Source organism: Rhinatrema bivittatum, chromosome 9 (assembly GCF_901001135.1).
Source record: "Rhinatrema bivittatum chromosome 9, aRhiBiv1.1, whole genome shotgun sequence".
NCBI lineage: Eukaryota > Metazoa > Chordata > Amphibia > Gymnophiona > Rhinatrematidae > Rhinatrema > Rhinatrema bivittatum.
The window spans coordinates 151,523,284-151,542,459 of NC_042623.1; the positions used below are offsets into that span (position 1 = coordinate 151,523,284).

The window sequence follows — 19,176 nt, forward strand, 5'->3', positions numbered from 1 at the left end:
AACAAGGACAAAAACATTTAATTGTACATTTTATTAGCAAGACATATTGTTGCATGTAATAACAAAAAAAGTTGTGCATTTTGTTGTTTCAATATAAAAGTAAAAAGTCAGCCACCTCTGGTGATAGGTATTTCAAATGAGATCTATCTTTACAGAAAATAAAATAGGGGGAGTAGAACACCTTTTTAATTGGGGGGGGGGGAACAAATCAAGGTCTCACACCTACTCACTCAGCGCCCTAATTTCTGATGCCATGTGGGGCAAAATGTTGGTGGGGTTATGGCCACTGTGGCCCACCTTGTTCCACTGCCTATGAATTAAAAGTATGTGCCTTTTGTTTAACTAATGTGGGGCACAGGATCACTGCAGCAGCTTCTTTACAGAATAAACCAGGATTGCACCACAAAAAAAAAGTTAAGGTATGATGGAGTTTCTTCTCTGAACAAATCAATTTCATACAACTCCTCCTTTTATACTATACAGCTTGGCAGCACTGTTATCATAAAAAAAGCAAAATAACTGATACATTTTAAGGCAAATGTAGTATACAAAAACATCAAATTTAAAAAATGTAAAAAAGGAGAAAAATGAATAAAAAATTGCCATCCAATTCTATAGTGACTATCAGATGGAAAGACACAAGCTTTCAAGGGCCAGTTGTCTTGGATCATTCTCCGCAGATTTACCATAGGCCAGGGCTTTCCAACCATGTCCTGAGACTCTGCAGCCAGTAGGGATTTAGGATATCCACAATGAATATGTATGAGATATAATTTGCATATATTGTCTCCAGTGTATGCAAAACTATCTGATGTATATTGATTGTGGACATCCTGAAAACCTGACTGCCTGTGTATATGTGTGTGTGGGGGGGAGAAGTTTCCCATAACAGATTTGGGAAGCCCTGCCACAATTGGCATAAGTTATGACCTCCTGAAGTCTGTGTGAGACTGCGCTCTGGTACTTCTTTGAAAGACCACTCTTTACCTGTGAATCCAGTTACAAGAAGGAAAAATAAATCAGAAAAACTCATTTTGGAAGATGAGCCTCTCTTTCTTTGATCCAGCGAATTAGCTACTTACAGTGCACAGAGAGACAGCAAATGTTATATTTTCAGTATCCTGCTAGAACTGTTATTTCAGTAGTGCATTCAAGTAATTTTCTTTATTCATAGTTATGTGTCACTTGAGAATACAGCATGATTTCCAACTAGCAGGCAGAGCATCCAAAAGCAAAGAGGGAAGAAGATTCTCTGGCATAAAATCTTTTACATCACATTTTAAGGCACTTACAGGCAAATGTTTACATGTTGAATGTACATATTCTTGTCTTCTTTTTCCAAATTTATCTGGTTTGCCAAAAGTTAAAATCTGTTTGCTTATGTTTCCAGTTTCCCTTCAGTGGGTGATGGTTCATGAAACTTTATGTGACCTTGGTAATAAGGGACAGTCACCAGCAGAAGGTTGATGTCATTATAATAACACACCATGGAAATTATTGCACCTCCCCCCTAATGGTGTAAGAGAAAAATATATTCACTAATAAGCTATACAAATATGGAATAAAACTCAATAGCAGAGCCAGAGATTGGTCTTTAATAAAATGGCATCACCAGAATAATACTTAAGTTTCATACTGTTTTCGGTCTAAATTGAAAAAGGCAGATAAAATTCCCTCCAATGAAAAAAAAAAAATGAAACCAGTGTTTACCTGATAATCACCCAGGACCCCCTCACTCCTATCTAGGATGCTGGCTCTGTTTTTTCTGGTTTCTGGTGCCTGCCTTGGGACCATTCCTGCTCTCTTAAGCTGTTCTGGGCCTCTCCAGTCACTTGGATCTGTGTTTCAGGGCTCCATGAGCTGCCCATGATCTTGCACTGTTCTGTTTTTCATTAGACAGCATGGGAATCAGCATCCTTGCTGGGGGTGAGAGAAGAAAATGAGGTAGCAGGAGGGAGCGTGATGGGGCCTCAGGCTGGGGGAGGGGAAAGCTTGATAGGGAAGGACTACTGGGTTGGAGCTTTTCATGTTTTCCTGGCCACTTCTGAAATTTGCCAATCTTGGAATTCAGACAATATTTTTCAACTTTTTAACCTATTCTCTCCTTTTAGTTAAGCCTACAGTGAAGCTATAGAATATCACAATAATTTTCACTGGTAATAGTTAGTGGCATCATAAACAGAGGGATATAGCATTACCACAGTATCAAAGAAAAGCAGCTGGATTATGACATGACTTCTCATTACAGATATTTTCCAATCCTGAAAGGAAGATTTAGCTCTATGGCTACATTTTAAATACGTCTTTAAAGACCCACTTCAAGGAACTGTTTTGGAATTTATTTGTAATTAAATTAAGATGAGGTTGATATATCAAACTAACATCCTGACTTAAGGAAATATTTGAACTGTTCTATGTTCCATCTTGAGTAGCACATTCCCTTCTTTCCTTAGGAAGCCTGTACAGGAAAGAAGGGGAAATACACGGAGAAGAGAGGCACAGAGAAGAGAAACAGAAGGACAGGAGAGAAAAGTGATAATAGCGAGAGGAGGGCTACAGGAGAGAAAGAGAAGCGAAAGAAGTAAAAAGAAATACACATGAGGGAAAAGGGAAAAAAAACCCCAGGAGTTAAAGGCTTGGAAAAAGAAGTGAGAGAATAAGGTCAAGAGAAGCAAAGGCACACAAAAGAGAGCAAAGCAGTTCCATGACCCCCAAAGATCCAAGAGAGCTGCAACCTTTGAGGTAGATTTTTAAAACATATGCACGCGCGAACAAAAGTAGGCTGGATTTTATAAGATATGTGCGTAGCCGCGCGTATCTTATAAAACCCGGGGTCGGCGCGCGCAAGGGGGTGCACATTTGTGCAACTTGCGCGCGCCGAGCCCTGCGCGCGCTGCCCGTTCCCTCCGAGGCCGCTCTGAAATCGGAGCGGCCTCGGAGGGAACTTTCTTTCTACCCCCCCCCCCCCCGCACCTTCCCTTCCCCTACCTAACCCACCCCCCTGGCCCTATCTAGACCCCCCCCCCTACCTTTATCGAAGAAGTTACTACTGCCTCCGGGCAGTAGTAACTTACGAGCGCCGGCGCGACAGGCCCCAACACAGGCCGCTGTGTCGGGGCACTCAGACATGCCCCCGGACCGCCCACACGCCCCCCGGACAAGCCCCCGATCCCTAACCGCGCCCCCTGCCCACGCCCCTGACCGCCCCTTTTTACAAGCCCTGGGACTTACGTGCGTCCCGGGGCTTGCGCGCGCCGCCGAGCCTATGCAAGATAGGCTCGGCGTGCGCAGGGGGGGGGTTTGGGGTAGGTTTTCGGGGGGTATGCGCGTACCCCTTTGAAAATCTACCCCTTTTTGTCTAATTATCAAAGTAATTACCGCAATTAACATTACAGTCTTTCCATTTTGCTTCCAGTCTCTAAAGCTACTCCTTTCCCCTGCAGTCCCGGCAGGACTCCTCCAGTCTTTCCCAGTACTTCAGTTGTGCATCCTCACGTAGCAGCAAATGAACTGCTAGGAAACGGCGAAGATGCTTTAGGCCCTAAGAGGCGGCTATTCTTGCTTTTTTAAATCTTTTACGAATTAAGTTTCAGCACCAAAACTGCTGAAGAGGCCACGTAAAAAAGAATGCTGCCCATCTCACCCCCTGCTTCGCCTCATGATCTAATTGGATTTAAAAGGCCCTTCTGCACCAAGGAATGGGCTGAGTTTATTACCTGGTTCCTGGGAAACAGTTCCAAATGAAGAGTGTCCCTTGGCCAAAAAAAAAAAAAGTGCGTTATCATTACCGAGTCCTTCGGGCGGCTTTATAGGATGAATGCTTTGTGATTTCTGTTGTGCCTCCTGAGTTTACCGGGTAAAAATCATTTTACATTCAGTTGCTCTAGAGAGAGAAGAGAAGGCTCAGGCTGTCTTCTCTTTTCTGCAGAACATATCATTAAATAATGACTATCCACCTTTTCTCTGTGCTGTTATCAAGCAAGTAAAAAAAAAAAAAAAAGGGGGATTTAACTACTAAGCTAATTAGATATCAAATGGAATCAGACAGCAGGGAGACAGAAAGTCTGAATTTTTCATCTTTACTCTCCAGCCATTATCATGAGGGCTGCATATTTAAGTGCACGGTGGTACCAAGATCCAGGTCTTATTCAGTTTGGAGGAAGAGATTTTGTTTGTTTTTTATTTCTAAGGCCTCCCCACATTAAAAGCATGGGAGCATGGGGGATATGATTACAACACAGACGTTCTAAAATATGAGAATATTTCCAGATTTGAATGCATGGAATTTCTAGAGCTCCAAAACTGATACAAACTCTGAAGTCCTAGGTTTGATCTCTGCCCCTGATGGAGCGTAATACATAAGTACATAAGATCTGCCATACTGAGTCAGACCAAGGGTCCATCAAGCCCAGCATCCTGACTCCAACAGTGACCAATCCAGGTCACAAGTTCCTGGTAAATACCCAAACAGTAAAATGATCCCATGCTGCTAATGCCAGCGACAAGAAGTGGCTATTCCCTATTGATTAATGGCCCTTTATGGACTTCTCCTCCAGGAGCTTTTCCAAATCTTTTTTAAACCCAGCTACACTAACTGCACTAACTACATACAGTCACAGTTGCTTCAGCTGGTATATGCACATTTAAGATCCTGACAAAAATGCACACGCTGTACAGTGAGTCTCATATTTAAAAGAACGCTCTGCTTTGCCTTGCAGTGCTTCAAAAGCCAACAATGGGGTGTTTAATGGAACCAATACAACATTTAATTTTAAAGTGCTTTCTGCAGCTCTCCCTCAAATCTCCAGTTGTCCCAGAAATAGCTGTATTGATAACACTGTCAGGTATTCCATCATACATATATATACTGATCCAGTGCCTGATCTGTAACATCATGGCTAGTATAGTTCCAGTCTAGAATGCAATTTGTGAATCTGTAGAGAAATTGGAGCTGATCAGTGGCGCACATGGTGACCTCTTTAAAGTGAAAGTGTCAGCTGTAAGCAGGGTGAGATAACTTGCTATCTAAAGGTTTCACCTAATGCACAGGACAGAGTGCATTAGAACAGATGCATTCACGACATCTTTTCCAAAATGCAGTGAATGCCTTCCTATGGACATAATTTGTGTCATGAGAATACTGCTCTTAAGAACACTGAATTTAAGGAGCTTTAGAGGGTATTCTTAACAGATAAAGCCACTGCACCTTTAAGTGCAAATATGCAGAATATGTTCACATTTTATCTTAGATTTGACTCTTTATAGTATCATAAGGGCTACGAGTGTCATTCTGCTAGGAGCAGGGCACACAGTGTGCGATGGTTGGGTGACATTTCAACTGCAACAGGGAATTATGCTACTTAAGCACCAACATATGAAATTACTGGATGATCCAGACAACAGCAGAGTCTTTGCAGGCAACCACTATAAACTGCACAAATTAAACATCATGCTGAACTGAATAAACATGAGACTCTTGAAGATCTGTACACTAAACTACAATGCATCTATGCCTAAAGTGCATGAAAGCACCATTTTCCAGTGCTTTGATTCATTTTTCATTCAACAAAATGATTACATTCCGGAATCTCCAAGTTTCTTTTCTTGTTCCCACAGTCTTGACAAAGGCAGCACAGTGTTCCATTTAATTACAAAGGAAGGTCAATAAGAGGGAAAGGAATGTGCTGTGTATAAGATTACAGCATAAAATTTGTAAGACATACGCAGCCAGCCTCTTATGAGCCAATTTCAAAGCATTTGATTTCTTAGTTTTAAAATAAGTCTGTAGGGCACATACACCCTCAACTCATATATAAAATTCTTCCTCCTCCGCTTTTCCATTACCAAGATGTGTCTGCGATATCCCCATTAGGTACAAGTCAAGCTTTGAGTCTGCTTTCACAGGCCCTTTATTCCTTTTCACAGCTAATAAAGAGTGATGGGCTCTCTCCGCAGAGGGCAAGTTGGTTCTTGTGCCAGAAGCAGTTGATAAATAGGTTTGTTGACTGGGATGAGAAAGAAGGCTAGACTGTAAATCTCTTGAAAACCTACTAAGACATGACAGGCTGCAACTGGAGTTTACCACTGTAAATCCTGTGTCGACATTGGTCTCTGCTTCCCGGGTTTGATAGCTGGGCTCCTGGCTAGTTCTACTGGACTTAAATGATACGTCCAGCTCTGAGGTCACTGCTGAGCTGCCGCCCTGCGAGGAACAGCAGGAGCCACTTCGGGGTGTGCTACAAGAGCTTCCAGAAGCCAGACTTTCGCTCTGCTCCGAAGTCTCACCAAAATTGTCCCCATGCTTCTCACTTCGACTATATCTGTTTTTCTGATCTGCGGTGACTGGCAGCAGCTCTTCTGTATTCTCACCTGTTGCCCTTCTGTTTGGAAATGTTTCTCGACTAGGGTGTGTTAAGTTGTGCAGGTCCTTTTCTTCACCCGCGTTTTCCTGTTGAGGGGAAAGCAAGCCATGCCTGTTGCTTGAACTGCCCTGAACCTGTTCACATAAACAAAAATAATTAAGAGAAAAAGAAATCATCATGCCTTCAAATGTAGTAATGCTCTTACCTTCTTCTACTGCCAAAGGTCAACGTGTAGGTTAATTAAATGAATAAACAGGATGAACCATTTTTTTAATTATTTCTGTGGATGGGTTAAACTGACTTGAATTTACTGTTTCTTTAAAAAGCAAAAATTAAACCCATAAACATAGGAAATATAATTCTGTTACTGTGGCCCCAATGTAATAAGGTGCACTAGGCTGTGCATGCATGTTAGTGCATAGTGCTGCACACATTTTGTGCATACAACTTTACTTTTGATGTAGCAAAGTGTTTTGTGCACAAAAAAACATATGTGCACAGTTTAGCACTCCTCCATGCAAATCCCATGTTAATCAAGGCCTAACTCATGTTTTCTTAAAGCTGGAAATGTAACTCCTGGGCAGAGCTGGAGTAACGTTTTTGAGGCTAGTGTTAGTCTATGGGACTGAATATGGAGTTCACAGAGCCAAGGCCTTGGACTCAGGATTTACGGTGTAAAACATGTTTTATGCAGGTTTTCCGTGCATGACCTATGAGCAAAAATGTATGCTTTTAACTCAAGTTTCATGCATACAACTTGTGATCCTAACGCATGGCTGGTACAGAAAACTTAAGCACATAAATTGTGCTCTTAACTCATGTTTGTGTGCACAACGTAGGGGTACAACTTTTACGCGCACAAATAATAGTTTCTGCATGATGCGAACAAAACAAGATTAGTTCCCTAACAGTGCGCATTAGCCATGATTTATGTACTCAAAACATGTTTTGTGCCTCTAAATCTTGGTCTGTGTGCATAAATCATGTTCCTAGGTATAAACCATGAGTTGTGCACATTAAACATAATTGATTTGTGATATTAATTTTTTAGCACATTTTTAGGTTTATGTGTCTTTTTTAAACTGATGATGCATTTACATACTATTAGCATACAACATCTGGAGTTAATTTAGCAAACACATTAAGAAAATGTGCCCTGATATACAGTACACATTTTTTTACTCCAGTCTTACTACATCACATCCTTAAAGAATGTGTCTATGATGTCATCTTCTTTACTATTTTTATTTATTTATTTATAGGCTTTTATATACCGAAGTTTAGCTAGAGGACTTCACTCCGGTTTACAGGTAGAACAACATATTACAAGTGAAGTAACAACTGGTATAACAGTATACGGAAGCAAATTGTTTATAGCCAAACTTAATAAATAGCTAACATTAAATAGCCAAACTTAATAAATAGAAGCATAATAAATAGCTAACATTAAATAGCCAACATTTTAAGTAGCAATAAATGGTTTATCGTCATCCGTAATATAATTATCTGTAATAGTATTTAACTATCCGTAATAGTATTAGGGGTTATTTATGGTAAGTGTGTTTAGCCGATTCCATCTTTGAAGGCTTGCCTGAAGAGCCATGTTTTGAGTTCTTTTTTAAATGTTTTGGTGTTGTTTTGTGAACTTGGGTGTTCTGGTAGTGAATTCCAGAGCTGAGGACTCTACATGGTAAAGTCCTTCCCATTCTCCTTCACCATCCTTTATCCTATTTTAAGCCCTTCTTCCTAGATGGCATGCCTGGCCAAAGCCTGAAGGGATGTCTTCTCCTCCCTTGCTATTGCTCTTGCACTAGCACAAGATTGCTACAATAGTGATAGTCAACTTCTCTTCAGAGGTGTAACAGATCATTTCTTCAGTATAACCAAACCCCACTGACTGGGTCAGAAAAGAGACTCAAACCTTTCAAGAGCCTTTTTTCCCCAGAAAAATGATTATGTGAGCTTTTTTTGAAACCTGTAGGCATATGTTGATGTTAATTTTAAAGCTATCCATCAATAACCACCCAGTTATTTTTTACATGGTTTTGGACAAATAGCAGTTGCTTACCTGTAACAGGTATTCTCCGAGGACAGCATGATGTTAGTCCCCTCACATGGGTGACATCATCAGATGGAGCATGGATGTGGAAAACGTATCAAAGTTTCTAGAACTTTAACTAGGCACACTGAGCATGCCCAGCATGCCCTATATCATGCGTCTATGCGGAGTCCCCCTTCAATCTTGTAACATAGAATTAAGATTAAAATAAAATAATAGGAGAAACCCAACTACGCGGAGTAGCGGGCGGGTTTCGTGAGGATTTACAACCTGCTGTCCAAAAAGCAACTCAGCTTTCTCTGAGGACAAGCAAGATATAAGCCTCACATATGGGTGAATCCCTAGCTACAAGCTGCTCCTCGGCACAAAAAGGGGACCAACAGACACCTTACCAGGTGCCAAAGGGCACAACACTGGTGTTGTTTGTAACAGAGGGGGAGACAGCCTGAATCCAAACAATGGGCCCTAGGTTGGAAGACTTGGGTTCTACACCTCAAACATGTTCTAAAGTACAGACTTGCTGAACCTACTGCTGCGTCGGCCAACCCTATCCAGACAGTAATGGGATGTGAATGTATGGAGAGAACTCCATGTCGCAGCCTTGCAGATCTCCTCCATGGGAACTGCTCGCAAGTGGGCCACTGACGATGCCATGGCTCTGACAGAATGAACCTTGATATGACCCCCAAGATGCAGTCCTTCCTGGGCATAACAGAAGGAGAAGCAATCTGCTATCCAATTGGATATTGTCTGTTTGGCAATGTCAATACCCAACTTATTCCTATCAAAAGAAATAAAAAGTTGGCTGGAATGTCTATGGGCTTCTGTCCGCTCTAGATAGAAGGCTAAGGCTCGCTTGCAGTCTAAACTGTGCAGTGCTCGTTCGCCTTGGTGCGAATGGTGGCTAGGAAAGAATATTGGCAGGATGATTGACTGGTTAAGGTGGAAATCCATCATCACTTAGGCAGGAACTTAGGGTGCATACGCAAGACCACCCTGTCATAATAAAATTTAGTATAAGGTAGATAAGCTACTAAGGCCTGAAGCTTGCTGACCTTGCGCACTGAAGTGACCGACACCAAAATTATGACCTTAAAGACCAGGTCCTTCAGGTCACAGGCACACAGCAGCTCAAAAGGAGCTTTCATCAGTTGAGATACACCACACTGAGGTCCCAAGACACAGCAGGAGGCCTTAAGAGAGGCTTCAATGGAAGCAGGCCCCACATGAAACATACAACTATAGACAGTACAGAGATGTGCATACCATTTATACCTTGCTGGTATGCACCAATTGCACTTAGATGAACTCTAATGGAGTTGGTTTTCAAGCTAGCCTCCAATATGTGTAGAAGGTAATCAAGCAGTTTTTGTGTGGGATAAGAGAACAGATAGAGGGCCTTCTGCTCACACCACACGGAAAACCTCCTCCACTTCAGTCCATAGGACTTTCTAATGGAAGGCTTTCTAGAAGTCACTAGGACCCTAGACACATCTTCTGAAAAAACAAGTGGCTGCAGACAGGGCCTGGAGGTTGGGATGCCGCAGCTTGCCATGATCTTGCATGATGAGATCTGGGGAAGACCCCAGACTGATCGGTTTCCGAATGGACAACTCCTGAAGGAGTGGAAACCAGACCTGTCTCGGCTAATGAGGGGCTATGAGGATCATAGTCCCTCTGTCCTTGAAAAGCTTCAAGAGAGTCTTCATCACTAAGGAAATAAGAGGATATGCATACAGAAGACCCTTGCCCCAATGATGGGCAAGGGCATCCAAGGCTGATTTGCTGTCTGACCTGTACAGGGAGCAGAACAGAGGCACCTTCCTGATGCAGGCGGACACAAACAGATCTATGCCTGGGTTCCCCCAGAGGTGGAATATCTGATTTGCTACCCCCTGATCCAGGGACCACTCATGGGGTCTGAAGTCTCTACTCAGCCTGTCCTATTCCATGTTCTCCATCCCAACTAGGTACATGGCCCTGAGCACCATACCGTGGGACAGGGTCCACGACCAGATCTGGACCACTTCCTGATACAGAAGGTATGATCTTAGCCTCCCTGCTTGTTGACATACCACATGGCTACCTGGTTGTTGGTCTGGATCAGGACAACTTTGTTGGACAGCTGATCTCTGAAAGCCCATAGCATGTACCAGATCGCCCAAAGCTCCAGGAAGCTGATTTGCCAAGAACATTCCTGAGCAGACCAAAGACCCCCACCCCAGAGTAGAAGCACCGATGCCGCCCCGGGAACCGATGCCAGTTGGGCTGGTAATGCACTGATGAACACATTGAGCTTCTCCAGAAGTGGTACGAGGATGGGCGGCACTGGCTCTGGTGCTATAGGTGTCACAGGATTGAAGCCCTGCAGTGCCTGCTCCACTGCCAGTTGGATTCGGTGCTCCTGCTCCTCCTCGAACATTGCCAATGCCAACACTGACTGGGAGGAAGGAGGGGTGGCCAGATCTTCCTCAGACACACGAGGGGGATTGGCAACTGGCATCAGGACCAGTGGAGCCCATTGCGAACCCTGGGCATTGATAGAGGATGGGCACTCCTCACCACAGGGCCACTTCGGGGACATCTTGGCAAAAGCTGGTGCATTCCCGTGCTGGGACTGTGCATCGACAGAAACTGGTGCCAAAGCTTCTTAGGTTTCCCTCGATGCTCGGCCCAGTCTTTCCCCGGTACCGAGGTTGAAGATGATGAACCTGGCATCCTCGGCCCAGAGGAGATTGACAATAGTTGGTCTCCAGCGCCCCTATCTATTGGCGACCTCAATGGAACCAACGGTCCTGCCAATATCGATGGCATGGTATCCATCACTGTGGCTATGAGGTCCTTAGATGCCAATGGCTCAGAAATCCTCGACCCGAAGAGCTGATCCATCTTGTCAAGTTGAAGCCGATGTCCCTTCGGGGTCATCTGGGTGCACAAGTGGCAACCCCGGATGTCATGCAATCCCCAGGCAGAGGATGCACACCTCATGAGGATCAGTGAAAGACACACTTCTCGGGCACTGGGGGCATCAGCTAAAACTGTACATGGCCATGACTGGGTGAAACAAAAGGGCATTAGTTGAAAGCGATTGTGGCAGGCATCAATGGCCAGCAGGCACTGAGGCACCACCACCACAGGGGGAATCGACTGCGAAAGGAAACTTACCTGAGATGCCGAAAACCCTGATTTGAGACATTTCGGTAAGGCACCAAGAAGGATCCGGCAATAGATCAAAGGGAAAACCATGAAAAAAAATGCGAAGAGCAAAGGTTTTCTATAAGGCAAAAACAACTAAAGTGAGCTCAATCCCCCCCTATGTTTGCATACTCTAGGGCAGTGGTTCTCAACCCTGTCCTGGGGACCCCACAGCCAGTCGGGTTTTCAAGATATCCACAATGAATATGCATGAGAGAAAATTTGCATGCTATGGAGGCAGTGCATGCAAATGTTCTCTCATGCATATTCATTGTGGATATCTTGAAAACCCGACTGGCTGTGGGGTCCCCAGAACAGGGTTGAGAACCACTACTCTAGGGGAATCAACATCAAGCAATACGGACTCCCAGGTATATCGAAGGACGGGGCCTTCGGGCCAAGGGGTCTCTTTGGTGGTGGTATATCAGCCACTGGTATTGAACCCAAACCAGAGCTGCATGCCAACGGCAACTGGTGTCGATGCTTGCGGGATCTCCAACGGTGCTCAGCCCGGTCTTTCTCCGACACCAAGGAAGCGGAGGATCCCAATGTCCTGGAAACTAGCGAGATTATAGAAGAACACTCACGCTCCCTCAGTCCTTTGAAGATGCAGTTGGAGGAGTAGCGAGGGGGAGCATGTCATGAGGCTCCCCCTGAGTGCCGGGTGTCGAGGACATCGATGTGGGTGTGGATGGAGTGGACTTTTTGGAACCGAAAAGTTTCTCCTTTTTCTCCAGGCATGCACGACGGCCTTTGGGGGTCATCTGGTCACATAGCTGACACCTTCAGATGTTGTGCGAGGCCCCCAGGCAGAGGATGCAAACCTCATGTGGATCCATGATGGACATGGTCCACGGGCACTGGGGGCACCGGTGAAAACCAGACGACGCCATGAAAAAATAACTGGCGCGCGATCGAAGACCAGGGCCACCGAGAGTGGGATACCGGGAATTGACTGTGAAAGGGACAGAAAAATATTTTGTACCTACCCCGCTGAGGAGAGGAACTGACCGTGAAGGGGGACCCAGCGATGGGACTGAAGAAAATCCCAATTCAAAAAGACAAAAATTAAGTAGAATTAGAGCTCCAGAACCGCGAGGCAACTGCACTGTGGAAAAAGAGAGACTGAAGGGGGACCTCACATGGACAGGCAGATAGTGGCATGCTGGGCATGCTCAGTGGGCCAGTCAAAGCTTTTAGAAACTTTGACAAAAGTTTTCCATGATGGGCTCCATCGGATGACATCACCTACATGTGAGGACTACCATCCTGCTTGTCCTAGGAGAAATAATGCTTATAGACCAGTGCTTCCCAAACATGCTCTGGTGACCCCACAGTTAATCGAGTTTTTAGGATATTCACAGTGAATATGCATGACTCTGAGATAAATTTGCATACATTGGGAACAGTTTCTGCAAAATTTATCTCATGCATTGTGGATATCCTGATAGCCCACATGAAAGGGGAGGCAACATGATCTGATTGGGAAGACCTGTCAAAAATTCTCAGAGAGGATTAGAAGTAAAGACAGTCTTACGGTGACAGCTTCACTGGGTGTCCTTATGGTATCTGACCTCTTTGTGAAAGGGTCATGGGGAGAGGCAACTTGCTAACCTTTTACCAGTTGATTTTATTTGTTAGTTATATAGTTTGTTTTATGTTTTATCTTGCTGTTTTATGTGAATTATTGTAATATACACTGAACAATCCCACTGTAAATATCAGAACAGAAATATTTTAAACAAACAAAGGAAGTCGCATCTGCTTAGCAGAACATTCTTTCTGGGCTATATGTGATGTTATGGAATAGTTTTATTTACCCTCTGCCCAAGAAGGCTCACTTGATAACTGTCTTGCTACTTTCCTCATAGTATCATATGAAAAGGATTTGAGGATGTGGGGAGTGTTAAAAAGGGATGGGAAAGGCAAACAGATTTAGGGCAGAATAGATAAAGCTGGAAAAATAATCAGGCTGATGGATTATCAGCACATAAAAAACATGCGTCCAAACTGGGCGCATGTTTTTTGAACGCATGCACATCCTCCTATCCTGGGCGCTTGATGCAATAGGCAAATGAGCTGCAGCGCTAAAGGGGATGTGCAATGGATAATTTGTGCATTCCTAGCTCTCTGCATTCGTGCCCAGGAGAAATGGCTGTGCGTCTAGAACAGCCTGGCCAGAGCTCCCACCCCATTACTGGCAGGGCTGTTCCTGACTGGTTCTTTTCACTTGTCAGTGAAAGGACCAATCCCCTTTCAGGTCAGCCTTCTGAAAGGGGCTTGGTCCTTTTACTGACATGTGACAGTGAATGGACCAATCAGCAGGAAGTGCCGAACACTTACGGGTAGATTTTCAAACAGCGCGATTTGGCATACTTTTGTTGGCGCATCAGGCGCCAACAAAAGTACGCTGGATTTTAGTAGAAAAGCGTGTAGCCGCGCGTATCCGCTAAAATCCTGGATTGGCGCGTGCAAGGCTACCGATTCCGTATAGCCGGCGCGCGCCGAGCCGCGCAGCCTACCTCCGTTCCCTCTGAGGCCGCTCCGAAATCGGAGCGGCCTCGGAGGGAACTTTCTTTTGCCCTCCCCTCACCTTCCCCTCCCTTCCCCTACCTAACCCCCCCCCCCCCCCCGGCCCTGTCTAAACCCCCCCCCTTACCTTTGTCGGGGGATTTACGGCTCCAGATGGAGCGTTTGGATTGCATTTCGGGGCACCGTACACGGGACCAGACGTATGAAGACTGTTGGCAGGCCTTCTTTCAAGGACTCCCAGGCGGGGCTCAAGCTAACTTGCTCATCTCAGGCTATTCTAACGATTGGACTTAATCCATTCCATGGACCTTGGGTCGGGAAGGGGGGGTGGGGTGGGGACGGGTGGGTAAATGTGTGTATGGGGTGGAGATGGATGGGAGGGGGGGATAGGTGGCGGGAGTCGTGTAGGGAGCAGAGTAAGCTCTACACGGCGGGCTTTGTTCAGGAGGGAGGGGGGTCTTGCTACTGCTGATTCGGGGTCTGTGGTGGGGGAAAATAAGGAAAAGACAACAGGGGTCACGGGTCAGCGGTCAATACGTTATTGTTTGTGTAATCTGTTTACCATTTTTGGGAAAATGCTGTTTTGAGAGGGTTTTGTTTATGCTTGGTATTTTCCCTTGTACCTCTGCGGCTAGTGTGGAGCTGTTTTGCTTGTTTTGTGGCCTGATCGTTTGCTCTTGACTCAATAAAAATTATTTTGACAAAAAAAAAATAAATATTAATGTAGTCACTTCCTTCACTGACTGCGGGCAGGGGTTCCGATTGGGTAGACCTTGGGCAGGCATTAAATTTGAAGCATTAAAATGGGTGCCGTGGCCACGTGGCAATTTTTTGCATCAGTGGGAGTAATAGCCTCATCAACATGAATTTACATGTGATGAGCGCAATTAGCTATGCGCTGGTTTGGATGCACTAATCCCCTTATTGCATGAGATGTTTTGGATGCACATCCAAAACACGCATCCAAGTGCGTGTAAAGCCATTTATTGCATCGGCATGAATGTGAGAAAATTAGAGATGGCTCAGAAGAACAGACAGAGATACTGATGAAATTAATAAAATTACAGTTTATACTCTTAGCTTTATCATCTGCACTAATGTGCATGCAATTATTACAGTGATATTGTGTAATCAGAGCTGACATTTCCTTATCACATCTAAGCAGATATTAGTAAAGCATCACATTCTGAGAAAATGGAAAGTAAATAAGCCTTGAAAACAAATATTCACTTTCCATTAAAAGTACTCTGTTCTAGTGTAAAAGAAGATTTGTCACAGCAAGTAATGACACAAGAATTTCACCTTTTGGTGACTTACTGTTTATTGTGAGCCTGCTTGCAAAGTGGAATGGGAGTTTTGATAGGGAAACACATCTGTCTTTGGGTTGCATTCTCAGAATCATACCTTGCCCCTTGTCTGCCGTTACCTAAAGGGCACTATATAACACGTAACACTACCAATCCACAAAAAATGGGGGTAATCAAAATCACAATCACACTACACAACCCACATCAAATAATTCTTTTACATGTGTTATCCTTTAAATTTTATTGCATCTTAGCCTCTTTCAAAAAATTCACCAAACTGGTCTATGATTTAAAAATTAACTTCAAACTTACTTTTCACACCAGAAAAGGGCTGCAAGCCATCCAACTGCCTACAGTGAGCTGTTGTCATGTTTCTTTTTTTTGTTTTGGTTTTTTTTTAATAAGTACAATTAGAAGTATGTGTTTAAACATGCAAAAGCATACCAGCCCTGTCTCAGCCTGTCCGTGATGACATGCAGCCATCTGGCAGCCCTGGTCTGACGAACTGGGTCAAACATTTACAAAGATTTCTGGTAAGCAGGGAGATCTAGTTCACGAAATGGAGAGGTGTGCAAAAACTTTACGTACAAGAGTTAATTTCTATGGGACAGGGCCAAATGTGCCTGAACTGGAATCATTCACAGCCTGAGAAGAAAAATATAAAAGCTGGTAATCTCCAGATGTTCAATTATTTATGAGTCTCAGAAATATCACAGAATAGAAGCTAGTGTTTCTACAGTCATAATAAATACACACAGTAGGTAAACATGCTCCTCATTTAAATAGTTAATGGCCCCAACATCAGATCTGATGATAGTCCATATCCTCAGTCGAATTCACTTTACTCCTTTGCAGTCACAGTCTTGCTGCCCTCACTCAAAAGCCTCTCCTTGTTGTGTGCCCTATCTGCCTGACTAGATCGTGAACTCCACGAAGCAGATATTGTCTATTATGTGGGGCTATACAGCACTGCTGACAATTGCATGTGTTACACAAATGATGATAATGACAACAATAATTTTGGTGCTATAAAAAGCCCTGTACAACACACCATACTACAAAAATGTATCTGAGTTTGGAAAACACCAACATCAAAACTGTACCTGAATGTAGACTTGAAGTATGGGAAATCATTTCTTATTATTATTATTATTTTTTTTTTTGTTTACCCTGAAATGTACCATTTCTGTATTCACCTCTTTTCTTGGTCAAGATGTACTTGATGTAAATTTAAAATGCAAATGAAAAAAAAGAAAACCCCCAAAAACTGTACCTGAAGCAGAATTTTATTTCCATCATAGTCCTGAGTTTGCCACCGTGTTCTGCTGATGGGAATGCATTGATTGGGTAAGAGAGGTACGAGCCGTCCAATCTCTTGCACCTTGAACTGCAGCACAGATGACTCCTTCAACTCCACGGGTACCCCAGGGGGCAGCTGCTTTAAGGAGAGCTGCACAGAAACACTATTTGTGGAATGCAGCACAAAAAAACAAAAGTTGCTTTTCTGCGTAGTTGCCTCCCTCTGTAAGATCATTTCATACAGTCTAACTGCATCCTCATAGTTGTCAAAATTACAATACAAGGTCACACGCAGGATTTCCATACCATAATGAACCTGCCTTACACCCCAGACAGGCATATGGGTATCCAGACTATAAAAGTCCTGATTGGCAAGCATGAAGGGGCAAAGTCTACCATTGGCTTTTTCAGTGTGGTGGTACTGCCATGGCGGATGCTGGAAAAAATTATGCACTTGCACAATTCGCTCTTCACCCAAGTCTTCGTGAAGAAAAAGTAAAACTGATATCCCTGGAAAGCCAGACCTCTTTTTATGATGTCTTTCATAGTACTTAAATGTAGGAGCCTGCTCCGACACAAGGAAAAGTTGAATACCTGGACATATCCAGTGCAAAAGATGATTGACTGTTTGCTGTAGAAGCAATGAATCTCCTGAGCTGGCAAGAAGATGAACAGTCATGTTCAGGGACTCTTGTCTTTCATCCAACGGAAAGTCACCTTAAAAATATTTTTTGGAAAATCACATTATACATAAAATATAAAAAAAAATGTTTTTACAGTTTCAGAAATCAACAAAACATCATGCATGTGCAGAGTTTCACTTCTCAACATCCAGGGTTAACATTAATTAATCAACCTCAGTGATGTCTACACTTGCAGATGTATGTGTGTTGGGGATCAGGGTCCCCAATTTATCAGCATATTCAACCTAGGAGACTCTGGATTTTCCATTCCATTTTTTAAAAATGTACACAGTTCAAGTGTCAGAAAATCTTCAGGGTGTTATTAAACTTTAAACAGTAACAAGTTAATTTTCAAAGCAGTTACATGTGTAAAATTTGCATATATGACCATATGCTATTTTATGAACATCAAAAGTACACGGGTATTTTTAGTTTCATGCATACATTTACCGGCGCAAAAAAAGGGGCAGTCTGAGGCATTCCAAGATAGGTCCAAAAGGTTCACGTGTAAGATGATTATTTTATAAGAGATTAGGCAACTTATTTGCACAATTTTACACCTGCTAATTAACTAGCGCAATTGATAGCAGGCATCTGTTGTCTGCTACTTTTGGGTGGGAGGTCTAGGTGAAATGGGGAAGTTTAGGGTGAAGTAGTAGGAGGGTCTTGGTGAACAGGAGATGATTGGGTGAACTGGTGGAGGTATTGGCAAACTGATTTTAAGAACTGATGAGCATATTTTAACATAAACGTACTTCTGCATGTAAAACAGGGTTTTATGCATACCAGTTGTAAAACTGCATGTATGTTTATAAAATAGGTAGAGAAAGCGATTACTTTAAATGCATTGCAAATATTAGAGCATACTAAAACATGCACGTGTATGTTGCAGGCAGATATTCGTGCACTTATAGTCTGCATGGACCAGATACATGTAGATTGTAAAATACTATAGAAGATCTCCTTCTGTCCATATACATGCGTATATAGGGCAGCAGCGAGATCTTTGAAGGTTATCTTTTAAGTCTCTTATTTTATCACATTCATTGAGGGTAGATTTAATAAATTGTCTCTGGAATAAATATTAGTTATTTAAAGCATCTAAAACACCCTGAGAGCCTATAATGCTAAAATGTAGTATTATACAATGCTCAAAAAGCTAAAACTTTTTTTAATTCGTGATTACACTTCAGTGCCATAAATACATCAGTGTGCAGGTCCATCAAATTTTGGATTCAGCAGGCCAGAAAATACAGCAATGTTATCATTTCAATTACGGTAAATTCAGTTTGGAGGTGTTTTCCTTTTAAACACCTCCAAAAACAAGTGTGGATATAATTTATCATTAAAAAATAATTTTGATTAGCAAAGACGAGAAATACTTCTGAATTAATATTTACATTTTTTAACATTCAAAAATTAATTATTTTTGGGGGGTGGGTTGAGAGGGGGAAACACAACAGCTTCCTCCTGATCTTTGGACTTCCAGCTCGATCAGAACCAGACTCCACTGGTGCTACAGTTCCTGAGGCCTTCATTTGCAACTACTTGGTGTTTCCAACCCAAATTTTCTTTACCCTCCTCCTGTTTGGCACAGCCACAATCCTTAGCCAGAGGCCACAGATTTCACCTCCCTCTGGAAGCCGATATTAGTGCACCCTGATTTTGACCAGCAAGGGGAAGTTATCTCTCACTTTCCCTTCCCTTTTCTGCTAGTGCATCGTCTGTCCTCCTCTCCG

At 43.2% G+C, this 19,176-nt stretch overlaps 1 protein-coding gene and 1 long non-coding RNA gene across 3 annotated transcripts in view; both read right to left on the bottom strand.

The window, feature by feature from the left end:
* LOC115099404 lies at positions 1-2,826 on the bottom strand. Its single transcript, XR_003858767.1, has 2 exons — positions 1,711-2,826; positions 1-1,510 (listed from the first exon to the last, which is right to left on the bottom strand). It is a non-coding gene; the product is annotated as an uncharacterized LOC115099404 (long non-coding RNA).
* A 1,695-nt stretch (positions 2,827-4,521) lies between these two features.
* FAM124B (family with sequence similarity 124 member B) overlaps positions 4,522-19,176 on the bottom strand; it is a 55,766-nt gene continuing 41,111 nt past the window's right edge. For both annotated transcript variants that reach the window (XM_029616990.1, XM_029616991.1), the window contains exons 3-4: positions 16,729-17,471; positions 4,522-6,496 (exon numbers count right to left, since the gene is read on the bottom strand). In XM_029616990.1, coding sequence (XP_029472850.1) covers positions 5,807-6,496; positions 16,729-17,471 — 1,433 coding nt within the window. In that variant the 3' untranslated portion in view covers positions 4,522-5,806. The remainder of the gene's footprint in view (positions 6,497-16,728; positions 17,472-19,176) is intronic.